Here is a 21,781-nt window from a genome sequence, read left to right on the forward strand (position 1 = left end):
TGCAAAACAGATGCAGCAGTGTCATATCTGTCACAGAGGAAAACTCTCAAGTCAATGCATAAGTTAAATGCAAGTATGACACTATGCAACTGAAACAGTAAATGTTGGCCTTCTGCCCTAACTCACTACCACGATTTCTTTTTACACAGGCAACCCCTTTACAGAGCCTTCAGTGTGACTTTGCGTTTTACACAGGAAGATTTCTCTCAGCTTGATGTGGCATTGTAGGTTCATGTGCTGCAATGGAAAGTCAGTTTGAACCTCAAGGTTGGTAGTTCAAGCTCACCAGCGGCTCACTGAAAACCCTCTACAGTGTCGCTATGGGTTGGAACTGACTCAACGGCACTTAAGAAGGAGACGGGAATAAGGACCGAGGCTCAGGTGACATTTTGGGCTGCCTTTTCTTGCTAATGTTATCCACTCCCACAACCTGAGGTTTCCATTAATTCCAGCACTGGTATTGAACTGAAGTGATATACTTGGTCAAATCTTCTACCAAATGATAACTGTTTATGGAATTTAACTTTTGTTCCTTCCATCCATGATACACATGCCATAGAGAGGTGACCCAGCGGAATGCAGAAATCATCAAACAATGTCATTAACATCACATGCAACTAAAATTTTGTTAAAGATAATTTAAAAACGACTGTAGCAGTACATTGACAGAGGACTGCCAAAGGTTCAAGCTGGATTCAGATGAGGACATGGAACAAGGTATATAATTGCTGACATCAGATGCACATTGGCTGAAAGCAGATAATACCACAAAGATGTTTACCTGAGCTTTATTGATTTTGCAAAAGGTTTTGACTGTGTGGATCATGACAAGCTATGGACAACACTGTGGAATATGAGTATTCCAGAACACTTAATTGCGCTCATGAGGAACCTGTACACAGACCAAGAGGCAGCTGTTGAAACAGAACAAGGTGACACTGAGTGGTTTAAAACCAGGAAAGGTGTGCATGAGGGTTGCATTCTTTCACCATACTAATTCTATTTGTATGTTGAGCAAATAATCTGAGAAACTGGATTATATGAAGAACATGGTTATCAGAATTGGAGAAAAACTCAATAACAACCCACAATATACAGATGATACAACCTTGCTTATTGAAAGTGAAGAGGACTTAAAATACTTACTAATGAATATCAAAGACCACAGTCTTCTATATGAGTTGCACCTCAGTACAAAGAAAGCAAAAATCCTCACCACTGTACCAATAAATAACATCTGTATAATTGGAGCAAAGATGGAAGTTGTTAAAGACTTCATTTTGCTTGGATCCACTATCAACACTCATGGGAGCAGCAATCAAGAAATCAGACCACGTATTGCATTAGGCAAATCTGCTGCACAAGATCTCTTTCAAGTGTTGAAGAGCAAAGATGTTAGTTTGAGGAAGAAGGTCGTGCACCTGACCCAAGTCCTGGTATTTTCTTTAGCCTCATGTGCATGTGAAAGTTGAACAATGAATAAGAAAGACCATATGGTGTTAGAGAAGAATATTTAAACTACCATGGACTACCTACCAGAAGGAAAAACAAATCTGTGTTGAAGTACAACCAGAATGCTCCTTAAAAGCCAGGATGGATAGACTTCATCTCTCATACTTTGGACATATTATCAGAAGTGGCGGGTCAATGAAAAAGAGGAAGACCCCAGCGAGATGTATTCACAGTGGCTTCAACAATGGGCCCAAGCATAACAACAATTGTGAGGATGACGCAGGACCAGACAGTGTTTGGTTCTGTTATATCTAAGGTTGCTGTGAGCTGGAACTGACTCCATGGCACCTAACAATAACAACAATCCATGATACAATAGTGGCATTAAGATCCAATTTGAGCATTTTGTTCCTAGATGTAGATAGTACAGTGATGATTCAAATGCATCTGTTTTGCCAAACTGATTCCCAAATGAACATGCTTCTTCTATCTTTAAAGAACTAAAATATCTGGGACTTTGTTTCCAAAACAAGGTTCCATAGTCCCAGGATCGATCCCTTTGTCTCAGCATACAAATGTAATTTGAAAAAAATCCATTCATATTCTAGTTAGTCAGCCAAGATTTCTGTCCTGGTTCTTTTTAAAACACAATATCCAAGTAACATGATTGAAAGGTGATCATTTTACCAAGATCCCCAAAGTGAGCATGTGTATGAGGGGTGGGAGGAAAACGGATGCTTAAAGTATAAATCCATAAATCCTGTCAGATGACATTTCCGTGCAAATGTATTATGTGCTTCCCATATTCTTTTCCTGTAACTCTGCTGAAAACTGAACCACATTGGAAGCTGAAATTTAAGCTTCTATTCATATTCCTGTAAATATGAAAATAAAGTTTCTATAAATATTTTTGAGCTTTTTAATATACATTACAAATATTTTAGACCAATCACATTTTGTTGTGTGTAACATATTTACAAAACAAAAAATATATTACAATAAATATGAATGAAACAGTGAATCAGACCAACAATAAGCTCTGTTACAGCCAGTTATTTAAAAGGAAAAACCTGCTGGTCTGCATATTTTAAGAATTTTTAGATAAACAGGGATCCAGAATTATAATGTATCTGGAAAGAGATGTGGGGGGAAATCCCCAGATTTAAGTTAGGTAAGAATCTTTCTCATTGCTAATTACATTGCATTAATTTGATGATGTTTTAAACTATGAACTTTGATGAGTTATCCAAACGTGATACAAAGCTAATATAGTTTTATCATTTCAAAAAGTACCTGACATCCACATAGTATCATTTTAATTATTGTTATATAGTGTAGTTCACACAATATCTACAAATGTGAATGAGAAAGGAAAAAACAAAACCAAACAGGTCACAGCAACATGTCCCACATTCCAGTTTTAAATAAGACAAGCACATACTGGATCAAACATTGTATCATAATACATTAATAAATAACATCTAGTTGTTAATGGTTACCTTGAGCAGTTTATAGCTGTATATTTTAAGAGAACATTTTCTGCGAGTTTCACATTGTCAGTTAAAGGTAAAATAAATAATGAACCTTTGTAACCAAAACAAACAAACAAACAAAGCGTGAGAGAGTTCTCTATAGAACATAAATCATTTTTGACATGCTGCTTTTCTGGTATAGTTTGCCACAAGAAACTTAAAATAGAAACAAAAAGTGATTGTCGTTTAAAAACAATGTTTGAAAGCTTTCCACAATATTGATAGAAACCTTTAAGATTAGCCTGGAAATCTTTTTGCTCATTTGCTTTGCATATGTATAGGATGCACTCTGTGTATGTGGACCCCAAAACTGATCTATCAGAGTCACAAGACATCAACTGCTGTTAGCATTCAGAATCAGAAACAGCCAAAACTATGAACTGAAATCCAACCAGGCTGAGGTCTGGAAAGGTTTCCCCTTCTTGCTTTGCTTTCACAGATGCTCCTATGAGAATGTTTTTCCTTGGGACCAACAACAACTTTAAAAACAATAAACCCCACTTCACCAGGTTTGGTGGGGATGTGGGACCCAGTTCCTTAAAGCAGAATACTGACAAGACATCTGAAGTTGTTCTGAAGGTGAACACAGCTCTCACTGCACCTGTGCATTGCTCTTGCCAGGTGTTCATTGTTATCGTCTTCCATTGTGTTACTACAACCGCTCACAAACCAACAGAAGACTGAGTCCGTAGTGCATATCAGTGCTGAGAAACTGTGAACAGGGCAAACTGCTCCAGAACCTGTTTCCAGCTAAGAACATTTTTTTTTTTTTTGGCTAAGCAAACGAAGAGCATTAAGTCTTATGGAAAAATTAGAAGTTTCTTTCACGTCGGGTTTAGAGTTGTTGTTAAACTGTTAAGACTTTTCTTTCTTAAAGCAATCAGTTTTTGAAGGGAATGAAAGGTAGCAACCCAACTCCCTGACCAGGAATCAGGAGCCCCTATTTTCTTTAGGCAGCATTTTTACTAATCTTTCTGCTTACCTAGGAACAGTCAGTGGTAATCAATGGACTGTAGCATAATCACTTACCACCATTCAGGTTCTGTTACATCTGTTAGTCTTCCAGACCAAAAGAAGTATACAGTATGCTAAAGGTCATAGTAAATTTCCATTTAAAAAACAGAAGAAAAAAACCCAAAAACTGCTGGTTGTGTTCCTCCAGTCTGTGTAAAGCTGTTGCTCAAATTACATCTTTTCAAGAAAATTTAAAAACCATTATTTAAAACCATCTATTATCTTAACTTTTGCTCATTTAATCCTATTCTCAAATGAGATGGGTGTTGGGAGCCTTTGGGGCCTCTATTTCCGTTTCTCCCAGGCAAAATTCTGAACAGGCTCCCCCAGAGGGCAGGAACTCTGACTAAGAGTTCCTCTCTTGTTCTCAACAATGTATGCTGGGGACTTCCAGAAACCAAGCATCCACATTCCTTAGACGAGGAATTAATTCACGAGTAATTGAACAGTTTAGTACTGGAAAACTTGTTATTGGAATTTTTGGTTCATCTGTGAATACTCAGGATATTGATACACACTAAGCATAGCACAGGTCTGCAGCAGAGATGGGAAAGCTCATTAATTAATACAAGGCCTTTTGGCCTTGATTTTCAAATTCAGACCAGGCATCATTTAGTTCCATGAAAATCATCTTTGCATATTGTTCGTAGGGTTGTCCAGTAGCCTGAAGAAAGAACAAAAGTATACATTAGACACCACAGACCAATATTTATATTTTTCTACTGCTAATGTATAGGCTCTGAGTAATTATATATATATTTTTAAGTTAAACCATTCCTCTTATTACTGTTTAGTCCATGTGATCCTAATTACTATGATCTTCCAGAAAATCCTCACCCTAGAAATTCATCTATGCTGGTGATGAAGAGAGAATGCATGGGTAGCTAGAGAAGCATTTTCCAGAAGCATCTACCAACATGCCAAAAGTTCACGGCAACCTATTTTCAATTGACTGTCCATATTTCTAAACTCCTAATTTCCCCATTTCTAAAGAGTAAGTGCTTTCAGACCCATTATAGGGGCATACAGTTTGTGGATTTTGCTCATCTCACATTCCTTTTTCTCTTTCTCATCAAAACTCAAAAAGAGAAGTTGTTTCTCACTAATTCTTCTATTGAGATTATTCACAAAAATATTAAAAGAGAGAGAGTTGAAAATCAAATACATCAAACTCAAGATTGAAGTGTGCCCCAAGTGGCACTTCAATAGTAGCTTAATGTCATATAATGGGTGTAGTCCACGTGACAGCCAGATGTCTCACTTCTGTCTGGGATGGATTATTCATAGTTTGAACTTCCGTGGTTTTTCTGTCAGCTCTTACTGTATTCTTATAAGAGACCAGGGCACAGTTTATACCTGATCCGTAAACATTTACTCACTGGTGAATCTTAAATCTTTCTAAGTAAAGCTCCCATCTTGCTATTTGTAATATAGTGTTGGATCTATTTTCATCCACTTCATGAAGTGATGAATGTCTAATTTAATTATTTATATGTTCAATTTTACCTCATGGATTTTTTTATAGGAATGAAATGGCCTGAACAATCAGCTTACTGGAAGGCTGAGCCTCATGGAATAAGGAGCTGAAGACAGGTAGCAGGCTCTACTCACTTTATCTGGGTGCACCACCAGGACAGCCTTCCGATACACCTTCTTCACCTGCTCCGGTGTTACCAGGTCTGCCATGCCTACTGGTTTCCACTTGGTCTCTCCAGCCCACAGCACAGTGTGCAGAGTAGAAAGAAGTGCTCTGATATTTCTTTCTTTGCCTTCTATCCATTCTAGAATCTGTAAGTGCAGGACGAATTAAGACAGTCAAAGGATTTAGAGTCCACAAGCGATCCACGGGGAGGGGACTCTGGAGGCTCCTCCTGCACCTAGGACATCAAAGTACTTGGGGCTTCCTACACATCTTAGGCTGTTCCCTTCACCTGGAATGCTTTTCTGCCTTCCACCTCCCACCTCCTGTCTTCCTGGCATGCTTAATTCATCCTCATCCTTCAAATGCCTGCTCAAGAATGTCATACCCTTAGCCTTTGGCCATTTGAATTTCCTCCTCCCTAGTCCCCAGAGTTAATTAGCCATTCCTGTTGAGTCAATTTCGACTCAGAGCCACCCTGTCAGACAGGGTAGACCAGCCCCATAGCATCTCCAAGTCTGTAATCTTCATGGAGTCTCTGTGGCACTGTTGTTGTTGTTATGTGCCTATGTGCCGGGGAGTCGGTTCTGACTCATAGTGACCCTGTACAGGGTTTCCGAGGCTGTAAATCTTTACAGGAGCAGAAAGCCTCATCTTTCTCCCGCGGAATAGCAGGTAGTTTCAAACTGCTGACCTTGTAGATCGCAGCCCGATTCGTAACCACCTTGCTACCAGAGCTCCTTAGATAAATACTGGACAGCTAACCACAAGGTCACTGGTTCAAACCTATCAGCCACTTCTTGGAAACAGTAGGCGGAGTCCCTTTGAATCAGAACAGACTGGATGGCACTCAACAACAATCTTTACAGAAGCAAACTACCACATCTTTCCCCCTGGAACACTGGTGGGTGTGAACCACTGACCTTTCAGTTAGCAGTCAAATGCTTAATCAGTGTGCCACCAGGGCTTCCTCCAGAGTTAGCTATTGTTGTTGTTAAAGACTGTTCAATCAGTTCCAACTCATAGTGACCTTGCACAGGGCTTCCAAGGGACGGTGGATTTGAACTGCTGACCTTGTGGTTAGCAGTCCAGTGCTTATCCTACAGTGCTCCTCTTAAAGTACAAACTCCATGAGGTCACATACTACATAAGTTTTGCTCTCTGCCTAGTGTGACCTGTGGGCTAATGCATCAGACTGCAAAGTCATTTGAACTGCAAGGTCAGTGGTTCAAGCTCACTAGCTGCCCCTTGGAAACCCTGTACAGGATCGCTATGGGTTGGAATCAACTCAATGCACTTAACAACACATATGCCCTATGGAGTTCTGCTGTGGCGCCATAGGATAAGCACTGGATTGCAAGTTCAGTTTAAAACTGAAAGATCAGTGGTTCAAACTCACCAGCTGCTCCTCAGAAACCATATACATGGTTGCTATGAGTTGGACCTGACTCAGTGGCACTTAACAACATATTTCCTACAGTGTCCTGGGGTGGTACTGTAGATCAGTGGTTCAAACCCATCAGCTGCTCCTTGGAAACCCTATAAAGGGCTGTTATGAGTTAGAACCAATACAACAGCACTTAACAACAAGTACAGTGGCTGGTATGCACACACACACTTAATGAATATTTCCTGAAAAAAGAATGAATTGTCTGTGTATTTGTCTTGCCTTGCCATTAGGCATAACTCCTTGAGGAAAACTATTATTTTTATAGGTCATTGCACCTCAGGAACCAAGTAATATACCTGGCACAGAATGGAGCTCAAAATATTTGCTAAACGCATTGATCCATTAAAGCAGGATGGGGAACTACCAGCCTGTGAATGATATGATAAATTTTGGCAGAAAAAAGGTTCCCCACCCCTGCATTACAGCCATTCATAGGTCCCTGGGTGATACGAACTGTTTGTACTCAGCTGGTAACCCAAAGGCTGTTATTTCAAACCGACCCAGTGGTGACCTGTTTCTGTGAAGATTACAGCCAAGGAAACGCTATGGAGCACCTCATCTTGGTGTTATGGGGTCATTATGAGTTAGAATCCATTCAATAGCACAAGGCAGCAACAACGTTCAGAATATGAACACTCATAGTTTAAACAGATGAGATGATTGAAGGCTTGTCAACAATGAACACACACTTAGCACACTACAACCCACTGTCAGTTGTGTTAATTCCTACTCATAGAAACCCTATAGGATAGACCTGAACTGCCCATAACGTTTCCAAGGTGTAATCTTTACAGAAGCAGACTGCTGCTGCTTCTTCTTCCCACAAAGTGGCTGGTGGTTTTGAACCACTGACCTTAGAATTATAGCTCATTGCTTAAACCCGCTATACCACCAGGGTTCCTACTTAGTACATAACAGTAGCTACATGAGTGCCTACTGCCGAATGAATGGTTCATATACGGTAATAATGGTGGCCGTCCGGTATGACGTCACTGATGCTGCTGGTGTTGCTAAGTGTCACTGAGTTGGTTCTGAGTCACAGTGACTCTGTGTAGGGTTTGAATCACCAACCTTGTGGTTAGCAGTCCAGTACTTATCCTACAGTGCCACAGCAGTACAAAGTAAATGGTGGTGGTGGTATTTGTGTGCTGTGAAGTCAGTTCTGACTCATGGTGGCCCTGTATAGAGTTTCAGAGACAGTAAATCTTCAGGGGAGCAGAAAGCCTTGTCTTTCTCCCAAGGGGCAACTGATAGTTTTGTATTGCTGACCTTGTGGTTAGCAGTGCAACTCGTAACCCATTACATTACTAGGATTCTCTGCAAATGAGTGGTCTTTGGCAATCAGATAACCAAGTAGGGTTTAAAAGAAACAACTTTTTTTAATAGAAAGAATTGCCAAACTGTTAAGAGTTTACCTAAGCAATGTCTTCAGGCAATAAAGGTAATAGAGATGGAAAGTGATATTTTGGGAAGGAATAGAAAGCCCCAGTGTGGTGCTGTAAGGTAAGCACTGGACTGCCAACTGCAAGGTCAGTGGTAAACTCTACACAGGGTGGTTATGCGTCAGAACCGATTCCTTGGCACTTACCAACAACAACAGAAAGTCTCTGTGATGTGAAAAATAAATGCAAACAAAGGATCATCGATGGTACACAAAAAACAAAGATCTAGATACCTACAACAAATGTTTGAATCTATTTGGAAAGTATAGAGATAAACAGTAGTTTAAATATATATATGGAATCCTGGTGTGGTGCTGTGGATTAATGTGCTGGACTACAAGGTCAGTTTGAACTGCAAGGTTAGCGGTTCAAGCCTCACCTTGGAAATCCTATTCAGGGTCGCTATGAGTTGGAACCAACTTGACAGCATTTAACAACAACACATATTTGCATATACATTGCATATAACATGCATATATTTTATATTTACAAATATATTTCAAAATGTGCAATACTGAATGCTAGCCCTGATTTTGGAGCTTCTTTAATGCAGTAACAGGTCCTCAATCTTCCAGTTTGTTATAGTGTCAGCATTTACTAGTTCATCACACAGGAACCAACCTGCTATCTGTGAAGAGCATTCTAACTTCTCTTGATCCTTACAAACTTTACAAACACATACAAACAGAATTACCCTGCTCTTTCCAAGCTAACCTGTGTCCACCTGACCACACAACTCTTCATCTATGAAATAAAAGCCATTTATTACTAATCTATGAAGTAAGACGGTTACGTTCATGGATTTGCAAACACTGAAAACATTTGAAGCCCTGATGTGGCACTATAAGATAAGTACTCAACCACAAGATTGGTTTGAACTGCAACTGATGGTTCAAACTCACCAGCTGCTTCTCAGAAACACTATACAGGGTCACTATGAGTTGGAACTGACTCAACAGCATTTAACAACAGCAATAAAATATTAACCTAAATTTCCAGAATGGGAAAAATAAATTAATAAAAGTCAGACTTCTCTGGTTGAAAATGAAGAGGGGCAATGGGAAGACTTGGATCCATCCCCCCCCTTTAACTTCCCCTATCTCCACTTCCCCGTACCTGACCCAAATTAAAATCAAACCCATTACCTCAGAGTCGATTCTGATTCACAGAGACCTACTATAGAGCAAAACTGTTCTTTACAGTTTCTGAGACTAAATCTTCATGAAAGCAGGCAGCCTCATCTTTGTACCATCGAGCAGCAGGTAGGTTGGAACTGCTAACCTCATGGTTTAACCCCTTATCCCACTAGGGCTCCTTTCCATACCTGCAGATCTTGTTAATTCTCAGGTACATAAATATTTCTCTATCAACAAAGAGACCATACTGTGGGCTTCAGCCAATCTGGTCTGACATAAAGCTCTTAAGGCAAAATGAGTAGGCCCAAATAAAGCATCCTTCTTAATACCAAATCTGCCATTTTTAGAATCTGAATGCCATTTTAATAACAAAATCCCCTCTTACAGTGTTATGGCCCCTTTGAACAGTTAAACAAAGGAAATCTATGTTACCACAACTCAGCATAAAATATATTTTATTAAAGAAATTAAACAGCATTAGTTGCCCTTCCCATACCTAGTTTGCTATTAAAGGGTAAGGCTGAACTCAGATCACACATTTGGGACAAACTGAATTACTGTGTATGCCTTAAATCTAACATGGTACCTTCTATTGACTCATTTCCGTGCACATGACCTTGTCATACAGGAGCATCACACTTGATGAGGGGCCGACTCACCTTTAGTTTTTCAGGATCCATTTCCTTAGCCATTTCCTCCTTTCTCATCTCAGCTATTGTTCGAGGTCCCTTTTTATCTTTGTGTGCATTGAAGCCTTGGCCAGAGAGGAGGTCTTCAAAGTCCGCTGCTTTTTGTTTCCCTTCTGCAATATGATTTTTGAAAATGATTATACCTTTCTACTCTTAACTCTAACATTGTATTACTTCAAAGCACTTGGAATTTTCAAGTTGCTTTCGCATACATTAAGCCCTCTTTAATCCTCACATTTAACCTGTAGGAAGGATAGGAGAGTGTCAAGTCCATTTTACAGAGGAATAAAATGAAAGACTTAGGACACCAGCTCAAAGTCATATAACATGTCCATGGCAATGCTAGAATTTAGCACTGGAGGATTAAGACGAAACCCAATTCCCTTTCATCCTACCACCCTTGATAGATGCTCATTTCCCCCAGGTCAGGTTATCGTTGTTGTTGTTAGGTGCCATAGAGTCAGTTCCAACTCATAGTGACCAAAATACTGCCTGGTCCTGTGCCATCCTCACAAATGTTATGTTTGAGCCCTTTCTTGCTGTCACCGTGCCAATCCATCTTGTTCGAGGTCTTCCTCTTTTTCATTGACCCTTCATTTTACCAAGCAAGATACACTCCACCAGGAACTGGTCTTTCCTGAAAAGATGTCTGAAGTAGGAGAGACGAAGTCTTGCCATCCTGACCTCCAAGGAGCACTCTGCCTTTACTTCTTCCAGCACAGATTTGTTTGTTCTTCTGGAAGTCCATGTTACTTTCAATATTCTTTTCCAACACCAATGCATTGATTCTTCTAGGGTCTTTCTTACTCATTGGCCAACTTTCACATGCATATGAGGCACTTGAAAATATGGCTTGGGCCTAGAATATCTTAGTCCTCAAACTGACACCTTTGTTCTTCAACGTTTTAAAGAGATTTTGTGCACCAGATTTGCCTAATGAAACATGGTATTTGAGCTCATGACTACTGCTTCCATGAACATCAATTATAGTTGCAAGCAAAATGAAGTTTTTGACAAAGGTCATACACGTAGTTAATATCAGCAATGGCCTAGGGCTGTGTTTTGGTATGTGAACTCAAGAGGTGGGAAATACCAGCTACACCTGCCACTACTTCTCACACCTTTTTCCCTCTGAGATTAGTTGTGGCCCCACAATCAGTCTCAATTTTTTTGGAGAGGTAACCCAGCACAATGGCAAAGAATAAAGACCCTGGAGCCAGACTCCTCACGTTAGAATTTTAGTTCTGCCATTTATTGATGACAGGATCTTAGGCAAGTTACTTATCGTCTCTATGTCTCACTGTAAAATGGGAATGATCTTAATAATGTTACCTACTCTATACAGAAGGGAGTCCTGGTGTGGTGCTGTGGGCTAATGCGTCAAACTGCAAAGTCATTAGAACTGCAACGTCAGAGGTTCAAGCTCAGCAGCTGCTCCTTGGAAACTCTATACAGGGTCGCTATGTGTCGGAATTGACTCGACGGCACTTAACAACAACAACAACAACTCTATATAGAAGGAGCTCTTGTAGCGTAGTGGTTACAAGTTGGGCTGTAAACCTCAAGGTCAGCAGTTCGAAACTATCAGCTGTTCCTCGGGAGTAAGATGAGGCTTTCTGCTCCCATAAAGATTTACAGCCTTGGAAACCCTATACAGCGTTACTATGAGTTGAAACCGACTCCACGGCACACTACCACCACCAACTCCATATAGGGACTCCTGGTGTAGCACTGTAGGATCAGCACTGGACTGCGAACGATAAGGTCGGTAGTTTAAACCCACCAGCTGCTCCTCGGAAACCCTATACAGGGTGTCACTATGAGTCAGAACTATACGGTTGTTGTGAGAATTAGTATGTTGTTGTTGCTGTTAAGTGCTGTCAAGTTGGTTCCAACCCATGGAGACTGTGTATAGAGTTTCCAAGGACTGGATGATAAGCTTGAACCACCAATCCTGCAGTCCAAATTGACTTTGCTTTTTTTTGCTACAAAATAGTAAATTAACATTTAAAAGTGTTTAGAATAGTACCTTGATTATCTCAAACCTTTTAACAAGCAAAACACAGTATTCTATGCATGCTGTTATTAAGTGCAGTCTAGTCAGTTTTGACTCATAGTGACCCTGTATAGGTTTCGAGGAACAGCTGGAGGGCTTGAACCTTGTGGTTCGCAATCCAGACTTGATCCTACAGCACCACACCAGGAGTCCATTCTATGCATAGGAATGCCAATCAACCAACACAGAAGTATCAGGTGAAATCCTTTTGTCATCTCCATATTGGAAGACTTTCTGAACACCTGCATACATTAAATGTGAGCGCTACAAGACTAGGGATTTTGTGTTTCTTGTTCACTGCTGTATTCCCGGTGCACTCTATACTGAGATGCTTTGTAAATTTCTGCTGGTAGAAGGCACTCACCTACAGCTCCCCAACTGGAAATGCAGGGGAAGCCACAATTATGGAATTGTGCAAGGGATATCTTCTGCTAACCAAATGACAAGCATAGTGTTATTACATGTTCCCAACAAAGGAATTGCTGTCATGTTAGTACTGTGAGAAGGCAAGAACAAACCCCATGCTATAGCCAGCAGAGTGTGGTTGTTGAGAGCAGGGTTCAGATGGGGAGCCACTGTCTGGGAAGTAGTGAGTTCCTGCTTATGATGCTGGGAAATTTGGCAGTGATTAAGGATAATGGTTAGACAACAAGAGTAATGTCATTGTTCTTACTAAGTTGTATACCTGGAAAATGCTAATTGGTAACTATTGTGTTATATATATATTTTTTTATGACAATTTTAAAACACAAATGTAGATCAGGGTTTCTCGAGCCCAACTGCTTAGGTGCAAATAGCAGTTCTGTCACTTATACGCTTTATGAACATAGGAAATAATCGATCTGTGCCACAGATTCCTCACATACAACCACTGTTTTGAAGATTGTATCAAATAATACATGAAGAGGGCCTAGAATAGGTGTTGTAAGTGCTGTAAAGTCGATTCCCACCTATAGCAACTCTGCATAGGGTTTCCAAGGAGTGGCTGCTGAGTTTAAACTGCCAACCCTGTGGTTCAAACCGACTCTGTGGTGCAGCGCTTATCCTACAGCGCCACACCACGGCTCCAACTAGAATAGTACCTGCCAAATAGCAAATACTGGTGTGGGGCTGTGGGATAACATACTTGAACACAAGGTCAGTTTGACCCACACAGTCGGCAGAGTCAGAACCAATCCAACAGCACCTAACAACAACAGCTGCTACTGCCTTTTCCATCTTCCATCGAGAGAACGGCTGCTCCCTCCTCTCTTCTTTCTAGGGGAGAGTCAAATCAACTGAAATGTAAACTGTGCCATAATAGGGCTTCCAGGGAAGTAGAGTCTACCCATTGCTGCTATACAGAATATTTATTTCTACCCTTTGTCAAGAGTATCATCCAGAGCTTTCTCTAGTCATAGCTGTTGATCCATTTTATATTCTTTTCACTTTGCTCTCAGAAGAGAGGAGGAACTCATCACAGGTGTCTTAGAAACAGCCATAACCCAGAACATCACATGTCCAAGACACATACATTCCTTTAATTAATTAGGATCCAAGGGCAAATCCAAGCACAGTGTTTGAAAGGATCCCAACCGCTTTCTTCCATTTCTTCTTCCAAAGGAATAACAGCCCCAAGATTCATCCACTCACTTCTATTAAACATCCATCTAGTGCCTAATACAAGGAGGCCTGGTAAACTACTGGATTGTGAGCTGGGACGCTAACTGCAAGGTCAGTAGTTCAAACCTACCAGTTGCTCCTTGGGAGGAAAATGAGGTTATCTGCTCCTGTGAAGATTTACAGCCTCAGAAACCCTATAGAGGGTCGCTATGAATCAGAACCACCCTGATGACATACAACCACCACCAGCTTCAGTGCCTACTATGTGCCAAGCACCATGCAACATGCTAATGATACTGCCCCTGTCCTCAATATGGTCTCAGAAACAGACAAGTGAGCTTGTATAGGGTTTGTGAGGCTACAAATCTTTATGGAGTAGAAAGTTTCATCTTTCTTTTGCAGAGCGGCAAGTAGATTCGAACTGCTGACTTTTCACTTACCGACACAGTTCATAACCCACTACGCTTCCAGGGCTCCTTAGATTAAGTGCTAGGAGTGTGATAAAACCACAGTGCTCCACTAGGCACAGCATTGGGATTGGGGGGTCATGTTATGTTTCAACAACTATAAGAATGCCTCAAAACCTAGCAGGATGGTTTTCTCTCTCCTTTGGGACAACACAGAAAAGGCCCCCTATACATAGACAAGCCCCATGCCATCAGCCTTACCCAAATTAGTGGGTCCTTTCCCACGTTCACTCTGGCCACCAGGCATGGCTGTGAAGCTCACGTTGTAGTTGGGTCGGTTCTGTGGTGACGAGTGGGGCATGCTGGGCTGTTGCTTGGACTGTGATTGCTGCCAGTTGTAGCCCCCACCCTGGGACCACCCTCCACCCATAGGCTGGGGAGACACCTTCTGTGGTGAGCTGAGAGGCGGAAATCCTCCACCCAATCCAGTCGGTGTGGTGGGTTTGCTAGCAAATGAAGAACTACCTATAGAAAGAAAGAAGAAAAAAAAAAGACAACGATGTTACTACTATTTGAGTGGCCTCCAACCCTAGTGTTCCAAGATATTGTTTGTAAAGGCTTTAGTGGAAATTACCTTTACTGACAGAACAATCAACCTTCTTAATAGCTACAAAATTTATAGAATACATGTATTGACTAATTTAATCTCCACAACGAAACTCTTAGGTATATATTAATAGTGCCACTTTTTTTTTTTTTTTCCAGGTGAACAAACTGCAGCTCAGAGCAGCAGTTAAGTAATTTTCTAAGAAACACACAGCTGCAAGTAACAGAATTGCGACTTCAGCGATCCCCAAGCCAGAAGACTCCTCCCTGACTCTTCCCACTGTGGCAGCTCTCCCTCCTCACCACCTTCTCAACAGATTCTGCTTATCCACCTGAGTGAAAACAACAAGGTAGCAAGGGCAGGGAACAAAACAGAATTGGTTCATTCTTAGGAAGCTGTTAAAACTTCAACTGTTAAGGTTGTTGCCAGCTAAGCATGATTCCTGCCCAAGAGCAAATCAAGATGCTTTGAAATTTCACAAGTAGGGTTAATTTCAACACTTCCAGCTTTTCATTGCAGGGAAATACTCTGACAGCACTGATCAAGATTAAGGATCTTATTCAAGTTTTAAAAAATATTACTTTGTGCCAGGAATTTAAATAATATCCAGATTTCATAGTTGCATAAATTTTAAACACTCACTGCACACATAATGGGCTGTTGCCAAAATGTTCTGAAGACCACTGAAAGCTGAAATGAGGTGATCTTTCATGCAATGCGGTGATTTTCCATGCAATGAACCCAAAGTGACAAAGCTAAAATAATATTTATATAGCTCCTTGAGCCCTCCCACTGACAGCTAGCTGATTGTGACTCATAATGACCCTACATAAGGTTCCCACAGCTGTAAATGAGCTTCATCTGACTCCCGAGGTATGGCTGGTGGGTTTGAACTGCTGACCTTGCAGTCAGCAGTCCAGGGCTTCTCAGACTACACTATACATGTTTATATATATTGCTACCTTTCATCAAGGTAATATCCTAGGAGGCATGCATTTTTGTTTCACTTTAAGGATGAGGAAGTCAAGATTCAGAAAGGCCAACTGACATGCTCATGCTCACAGACCTCGTTAATGGAGCTGGGACTCGATAAAAGGACAGGTCCCCTAACTCCAGATCTCATGCTCATTTGCTGCACTATCTCTTATTTGTCTAATCTCTAATTCCTCTCCGAGTCCCTTTCAAAACAACTTTTCCCTTACTGTCTCTCTTTACTGTAGATATATTTTCTCTCTATTCGGATCCTGGGACGACTCTTTTCTTCCCAATGGGAATACCATATAATGATCACTGGGTTTAGAGGCCATCTAAGTTTGAGTCTCAGTTCCAGCACTCATTCCTGCATCCATTAGTACATCTATTCATTGGTTCATACATCCGTTTAATCACTATTTGATGAGCACCTACTATGTGCCAGGTACTGTGCTGAGATCTAGTAATATAGCTGGAAAAAAACCCTATAGCAAATCTTTGCTTTTTTGAAACTAGGTGGAAAACTTCACCTCTTTGAGCCTCTGTTTCCTCATCTGTAAAATAAAAATTACCAGTCTACTATAAAGACAAGACAGTGACTCTTGTTGTTGTTGTTGTTAAGTGCTGTCAAGTCGGTTCCAACCCATAGTGACCCTGTAGTGACTGTTGTTGTTGTTATGTGCTGTGGAGTCGGTTCCGACTCATAGCGACCCTGTACAGGGGTTCCAAGGCTGTAAATCTTTACGGGAGCAAAAAGCCTCATCTTTCTCCTGTGGAACAGTTGGTAGTTTCAAACTGCTGACCTTGTGGTTTGCAGCCTGATTTATAACCACTATGCTATGGAAAGAGAAAGGCTGTGTGCTAACAGGCAGGAGGCTGGCTATGTACCCCACTTTGGTTGTTTAAATGATTATATTTTTGTGTATATCAAAAACCAAACAAACCGAAAGAATAGAGGTAAAGACTGTTAACTGATGGTGCATGGAGGGGATTGTAATTATTACAATGAAACAAAATATGATTGGTTAAGTGCAAAACTGATTTTCTACAATGTAAACTATCACTTAATTCATAATAAAAGCTTAAAAAAAAAAAAAAAAGACATAGCAACTATATGCAAGTGTTTCCCTAATGTTGAATTAAGGGGCAGGAAATATGATCAAAGATTGCAAGCTCACGTGTCCAGCACATGCCTGAAATCTCATAACCTGCTAACTATACCTTAACCAGTAGTCATTAGGTTTTTTTCTAACTGGTAGCCCTATGTGTGTCAGAGTAGAACTGTGCTCCACAAGGTTTTCAATTGCTGCTTTTTCAGAAGTACAAGGAGGCTTCAAAAAGTTAGTGGTATACTATTAAAATAAGAATTTAAAAATAATGGCATTTTTCCACAAACTCTTTTGAAGCTCTTTTGTAGATCACCAGGCCTTTGCCCTGAGGTACATCATGGGCTCAGTATATAGGACATCAGTATATAAGACAGGGTAATGATGGGACTTGCACTCTGAGGCCTGGCATTGCCCTCTTTCCATCTGGAACTCATAGCATGACATCTCTCTTCATGTAACTCTGGGTTCTCTTGCCAACCACACAGCAACATACATCTAACACTAATTCTTCATTTTATGTTTTTAAGAATGCATAATACATTTTTTGTCTGAAAATATGTGTTTATTACTTTAAAAATGTGCAAATAAGGAAAAATTTTTTAAAAAGAAACTAAACTCCATATTTTTACACTACTTTTATTTTTTCAATTATGAAGCACTATTGGGCATCTTCTACATGCCAATAGCCAGACACAATACGTAAAAGGCACATGCTGACTCTGCTCTCATAGGACTCATCAGCATGATAAGAGAAGAGTCCTGGTGTGGCACTGTGGGGTGATGCGCTGGTCTGCAAAGTTGGTTTGAATCACAAGGTCAGTGGTTCAAGTTCACCAGGTGCTCCTAGGAAACCCTATACAGGGTCACTATGGGTTGGAACGAACTTGACAGCACTTAACAACACCCCTTCCAGAATATTTTGCTCAGGCTAAGTGTGATAGTTAAGGTTTTGTGTCAACTTGGCTGGGCCAGGATTCTCAGCAGTTTAGCAGTTAAGATGCAGTTATTGCCTCCATGATGAGACCTACTATGATGCAATCAACCCCACAGTATGATCTGATGTGGTCAGCCCTGACCTGATGTAATTATCCAAAGCATTTAAAATCCTCACATCTATGATGTTAGTGAGGTCAGGTGCAATCTACACGACTAGGTTTTATCTTGAGCCAATCGCTTTTGAAATATAAAAGAAGAGAGAAGTGAGCACAGAGGGACGAACCTACCACCACCAAGATAGAAGAGCCATGACTGGAGTGTGTGTTTTGGATCTGAGGTCCCTGCACTGTGAAGCTCCTAGATCCAAGGGAAGATTCACACCAAGATATATGGAGAACTCCAAGTAATACTGGGCCTACAAACGCTGAAAGGCTTTCCCCAGAAACGACACAGAGAAAGCCTTCCCCAGAGCTGGCACCCTGAAGTTGGGCTTTTGGCCACCTAAACTGTGAAAGATAAGTAAAGTCTATAAAATAATTGATGCATTCGAGTTATGGTATTAGAGAAGATTATTAAAAGTACCATGAACCACCAAAAGAACAAACAAATCTGTGTTGGATGAAATACAGCCAGAATGCTCCTTAGAAGTCAGGATGGCCAGACTTTGTCTCTCATCCGTCGGACATATTATCAGGAGGGACCAGTACCTGGGGAAGGGCATCATATTTGATAAAGTGGAAGGTAAGTGAAAAACAGCAAGACCTCCAATGAGATGGACTGGCACAGTGGCAGCAGCAGTGGCATCAAGCGTTAACAATGATTGTGAGGTTGGTGCAGGACTGGGCAGTGTTCTGTTCTGTTGTACGTAAGGTCGTTATGAGTCAGTACTGACTCAATGGTCCCTAACAACAACAAAACTGTGAGAGAAAAAAATTCTGATTGCTAAAGCCATCCATTTGTGGTATTCTGTTACAGCAGCACTAGATAACTAAGACACTAAGCAATTATAGCTGTTAACACAGTGAACTGAAAGAAATACAAAGTAATCCCCAAACTCTGAGGACACTATCATCCCCATTAAAAGTTAAAGCAATGGCTCTCAAACTTGACTGCACATAAGAATCACCTAGGGAACTTTTAAGTCCTTGGGTGGCATAAACAGTCTGTCCTGAGTTACAAACCATAAGGTTATCTGCTATAATTCACCCACAGAGCTGCATTTGGAATCAACTCCAGGGAAATGGGTTTTGATTTTTTTAAAAAATACAAAAGCCACATCCCAGGTCAATTAAATCAGAATATCTATCAAAAGGATCAAAGTTTTGGTGTTTGTATCAGAATTTAATGGGGAGATACTTTGAAGAGAAGTTCACTGTCTTTTTTAAATTGCAGCTATATAATTTGGAAGTTTAATTTTTACTCTCACAACACCTGCCTATGAGACCCAAACTTCTAACTTAATAGCACTTCTTCAGACACCAAATCTTTCTGACCAGCCTCCTCTCTCGTCGTTTCCCTACTGCATATGACCTTGGCTGCAGCCAAAATTTGCTGTCAAATACTCCTGAAGCTCTAACTTTATTCACATTATTAGTCCAGAGCTTGACAGTTTGAGTCCATCAACCATTACTCTGCAGGGGAAAGATGAAGCATTCTGTTCCTGGGTCACTAGAGTCAGAACCGACTCTATACACTTGACAACAATAACAACAACAGCCCCAAAGTAGGTATTCACAAGTAGATTAATTAGTGTTATTTATAATCCAATTTTGATGCCTATATTGCTTGTTTTAAAATCAATTTCAGGTTCCAAAGTATAACTTAACTCTCACTATTTTAAGTCTCAGGAAATAACATCAGCTCAATGTAACAGCAAAGATTTAGACTTGAGGCTTTTTAATCCATAAGTAAATGTTATTTATATCTTAACCTGCTAAATTTGTACCAAGTGCCCCAAGGTCGGCAAAAGGATCCAGAGTCTGGGGTTTATTTTGATGGGTGGGCGTGCCATGTGAAGAGCCTGTTGGGCTGGTGGCAGCTGACTTGCTTCCCATTCCAAAACCTCCTGAAAAGGAAATGAGATCATTGAAAATAAGGCACTTGTTGTAGGCTGAAATCTAAGATTCAGAATTCCAGGGTAACTGCTCTGGACAAACCAGGGCAAGGTTTAGAAATGTGTCAGATGCTGCTAGAACATTTGTCTGACTTGAGGGCAGGATGGTCAGCAGCAGGCGCAAGGCACGGAAAAGATATCTGCTGTTTCCTGATCTATGCTTACCTTTCACCTTACCTGACATCATGCTTTCCTCTGGGCTTTGGAGTCTGAACCCTGGCTCTGCCACTTCCTAGAAGAGGGACCTCGGGCATGCTGCATAATGTTCCTGAGTTTCAACATTGTCTCATTAGTGAAAAAGAGGAAAGAGCAATGGCCTCTGAGAATTGTACATGTTTATGGATCTGTGTGTGTGTGCTAGATCTTCGTGTTTGTGTGTATGTGTGTGGATCTCTGTGTGTATTTGTATGGATCTATGTGTGTGCATAAGATCTGTGTATGCATGTTCATGTATGTGTTAAGTCTGAGTGTGCAAGTTTGAGTATGTGTGTTCATGTTTCAGTATATGTTAGGTCTGTGTGTGCATGTTTGTGCACTTGAGTATGGATCTATGTGTGGGTTTGTGTGCATGTGTGTGGATCTGTGCATGCATATTAGATCTCTGTGTTGCATATGTATGGATCTGTGTGTGTGTTGGATCTGTGTGTGCATGTTAGATTTGTGAGTGTGTATTTGTGTTGCATGTGTACGGATCTGTGTACAGATTTGTGTGTGTGTGTGTATGGATGTATTTGTATATGTATACAGATCTGTGTGCATCTGTATGAATCTCTGTTTGTATTTGTATGCATGTCTGTGTGTGAATGTTTGTGTACTTGTGTATAGAATTGTGTGTGTGTGTGTTTCTCTGTATATGTAAACTGCACCAGGTTGGAAACAGACCCACACAAGACAGCCTTTAATAAACGCCATAGTAGCCATGAGGAAAAGACCTTAGCTATATCTGACAAACCCAACCCTGCAATAAGCACTTTCTGAAGAAGGAAGAATATTTGTATTCACTAAGCACCTACTATATGTCAGACTTTTATGTAAGTTATTTCACTTAAACAAACAATTATGTGGAAGAATAATTTATACCCAATTACAGATAAGCAAACTTAGACAAAGACTTGTCAAAACTTGGTAGAGCTCGATATACCCCTAGGTCTGCCTGGTTCTGTTATCATGGCTGAAATTCAGCAAATGCCATTTAAAAAGTTACATAACATATAATATTTAACATTACCAAGTGTTACATAAGGGAAATGCAGTGGGAAAAGCAATGGGCAATTTCCCATTACCAAGTGCAATGGGAAAAGCTGCCCGAATGAATCTTGAGCAAACATAAACACAAATTGCATGGGTGGATGATAAAAATACTGTTTACGTGTTCACTAGAGATTATGTGAAGGATTAAGCTTAAGCAATTGGTTAACTATGTCTAAAAACATAGCCTGCTGATCTTTACCTGGTTTAGCATGCCAGTCCCAGCCTCCTGAAACATCTGGCTGAATGTTCACAGCAGGTGTACTAGAAGCTGCAAATGGGGAGAAGAAAAAAAAAATAAGAATGAGATAGAATCTACTTTTCTGAGTTCATGCAGAAAAATACTATGTCTTCCACTAAGGCTGTATCACTTCCCA

General features: G+C 40.6%; 1 protein-coding gene across 4 annotated transcripts in view; it reads right to left on the reverse strand.

The window, feature by feature from the left end:
- Positions 1–3,918: 3,918 nt before the first annotated feature.
- The window catches only part of DNAJC6 (DnaJ (Hsp40) homolog, subfamily C, member 6), a 231,906-nt gene continuing 214,043 nt past the window's right edge, over positions 3,919–21,781 (reverse strand). For 3 of the 4 annotated variants that reach the window (XM_006862454.1, XM_006862455.1, XM_006862456.1), the window contains exons 14-19: positions 21,607–21,675; positions 19,989–20,108; positions 14,681–14,944; positions 10,325–10,467; positions 5,610–5,786; positions 4,340–4,662 (exon numbers count right to left, since the gene is read on the reverse strand). In XM_006862454.1, the coding sequence (XP_006862516.1) occupies positions 4,561–4,662; positions 5,610–5,786; positions 10,325–10,467; positions 14,681–14,944; positions 19,989–20,108; positions 21,607–21,675 (875 nt within the window). In that variant the 3' untranslated portion in view covers positions 4,340–4,560. Of the gene's footprint in view, positions 4,663–5,609; positions 5,787–10,324; positions 10,468–14,680; positions 14,945–19,988; positions 20,109–21,606; positions 21,676–21,781 lie in introns of all 4 variants that reach the window. The other variant, XM_006862453.1, reaches the window with a different exon arrangement.

The sequence above is a fragment of the Chrysochloris asiatica genome, unplaced genomic scaffold (genome assembly GCF_000296735.1).
Source record: "Chrysochloris asiatica unplaced genomic scaffold, ChrAsi1.0 scaffold00048, whole genome shotgun sequence".
Lineage (NCBI taxonomy): Eukaryota > Metazoa > Chordata > Mammalia > Afrosoricida > Chrysochloridae > Chrysochloris > Chrysochloris asiatica.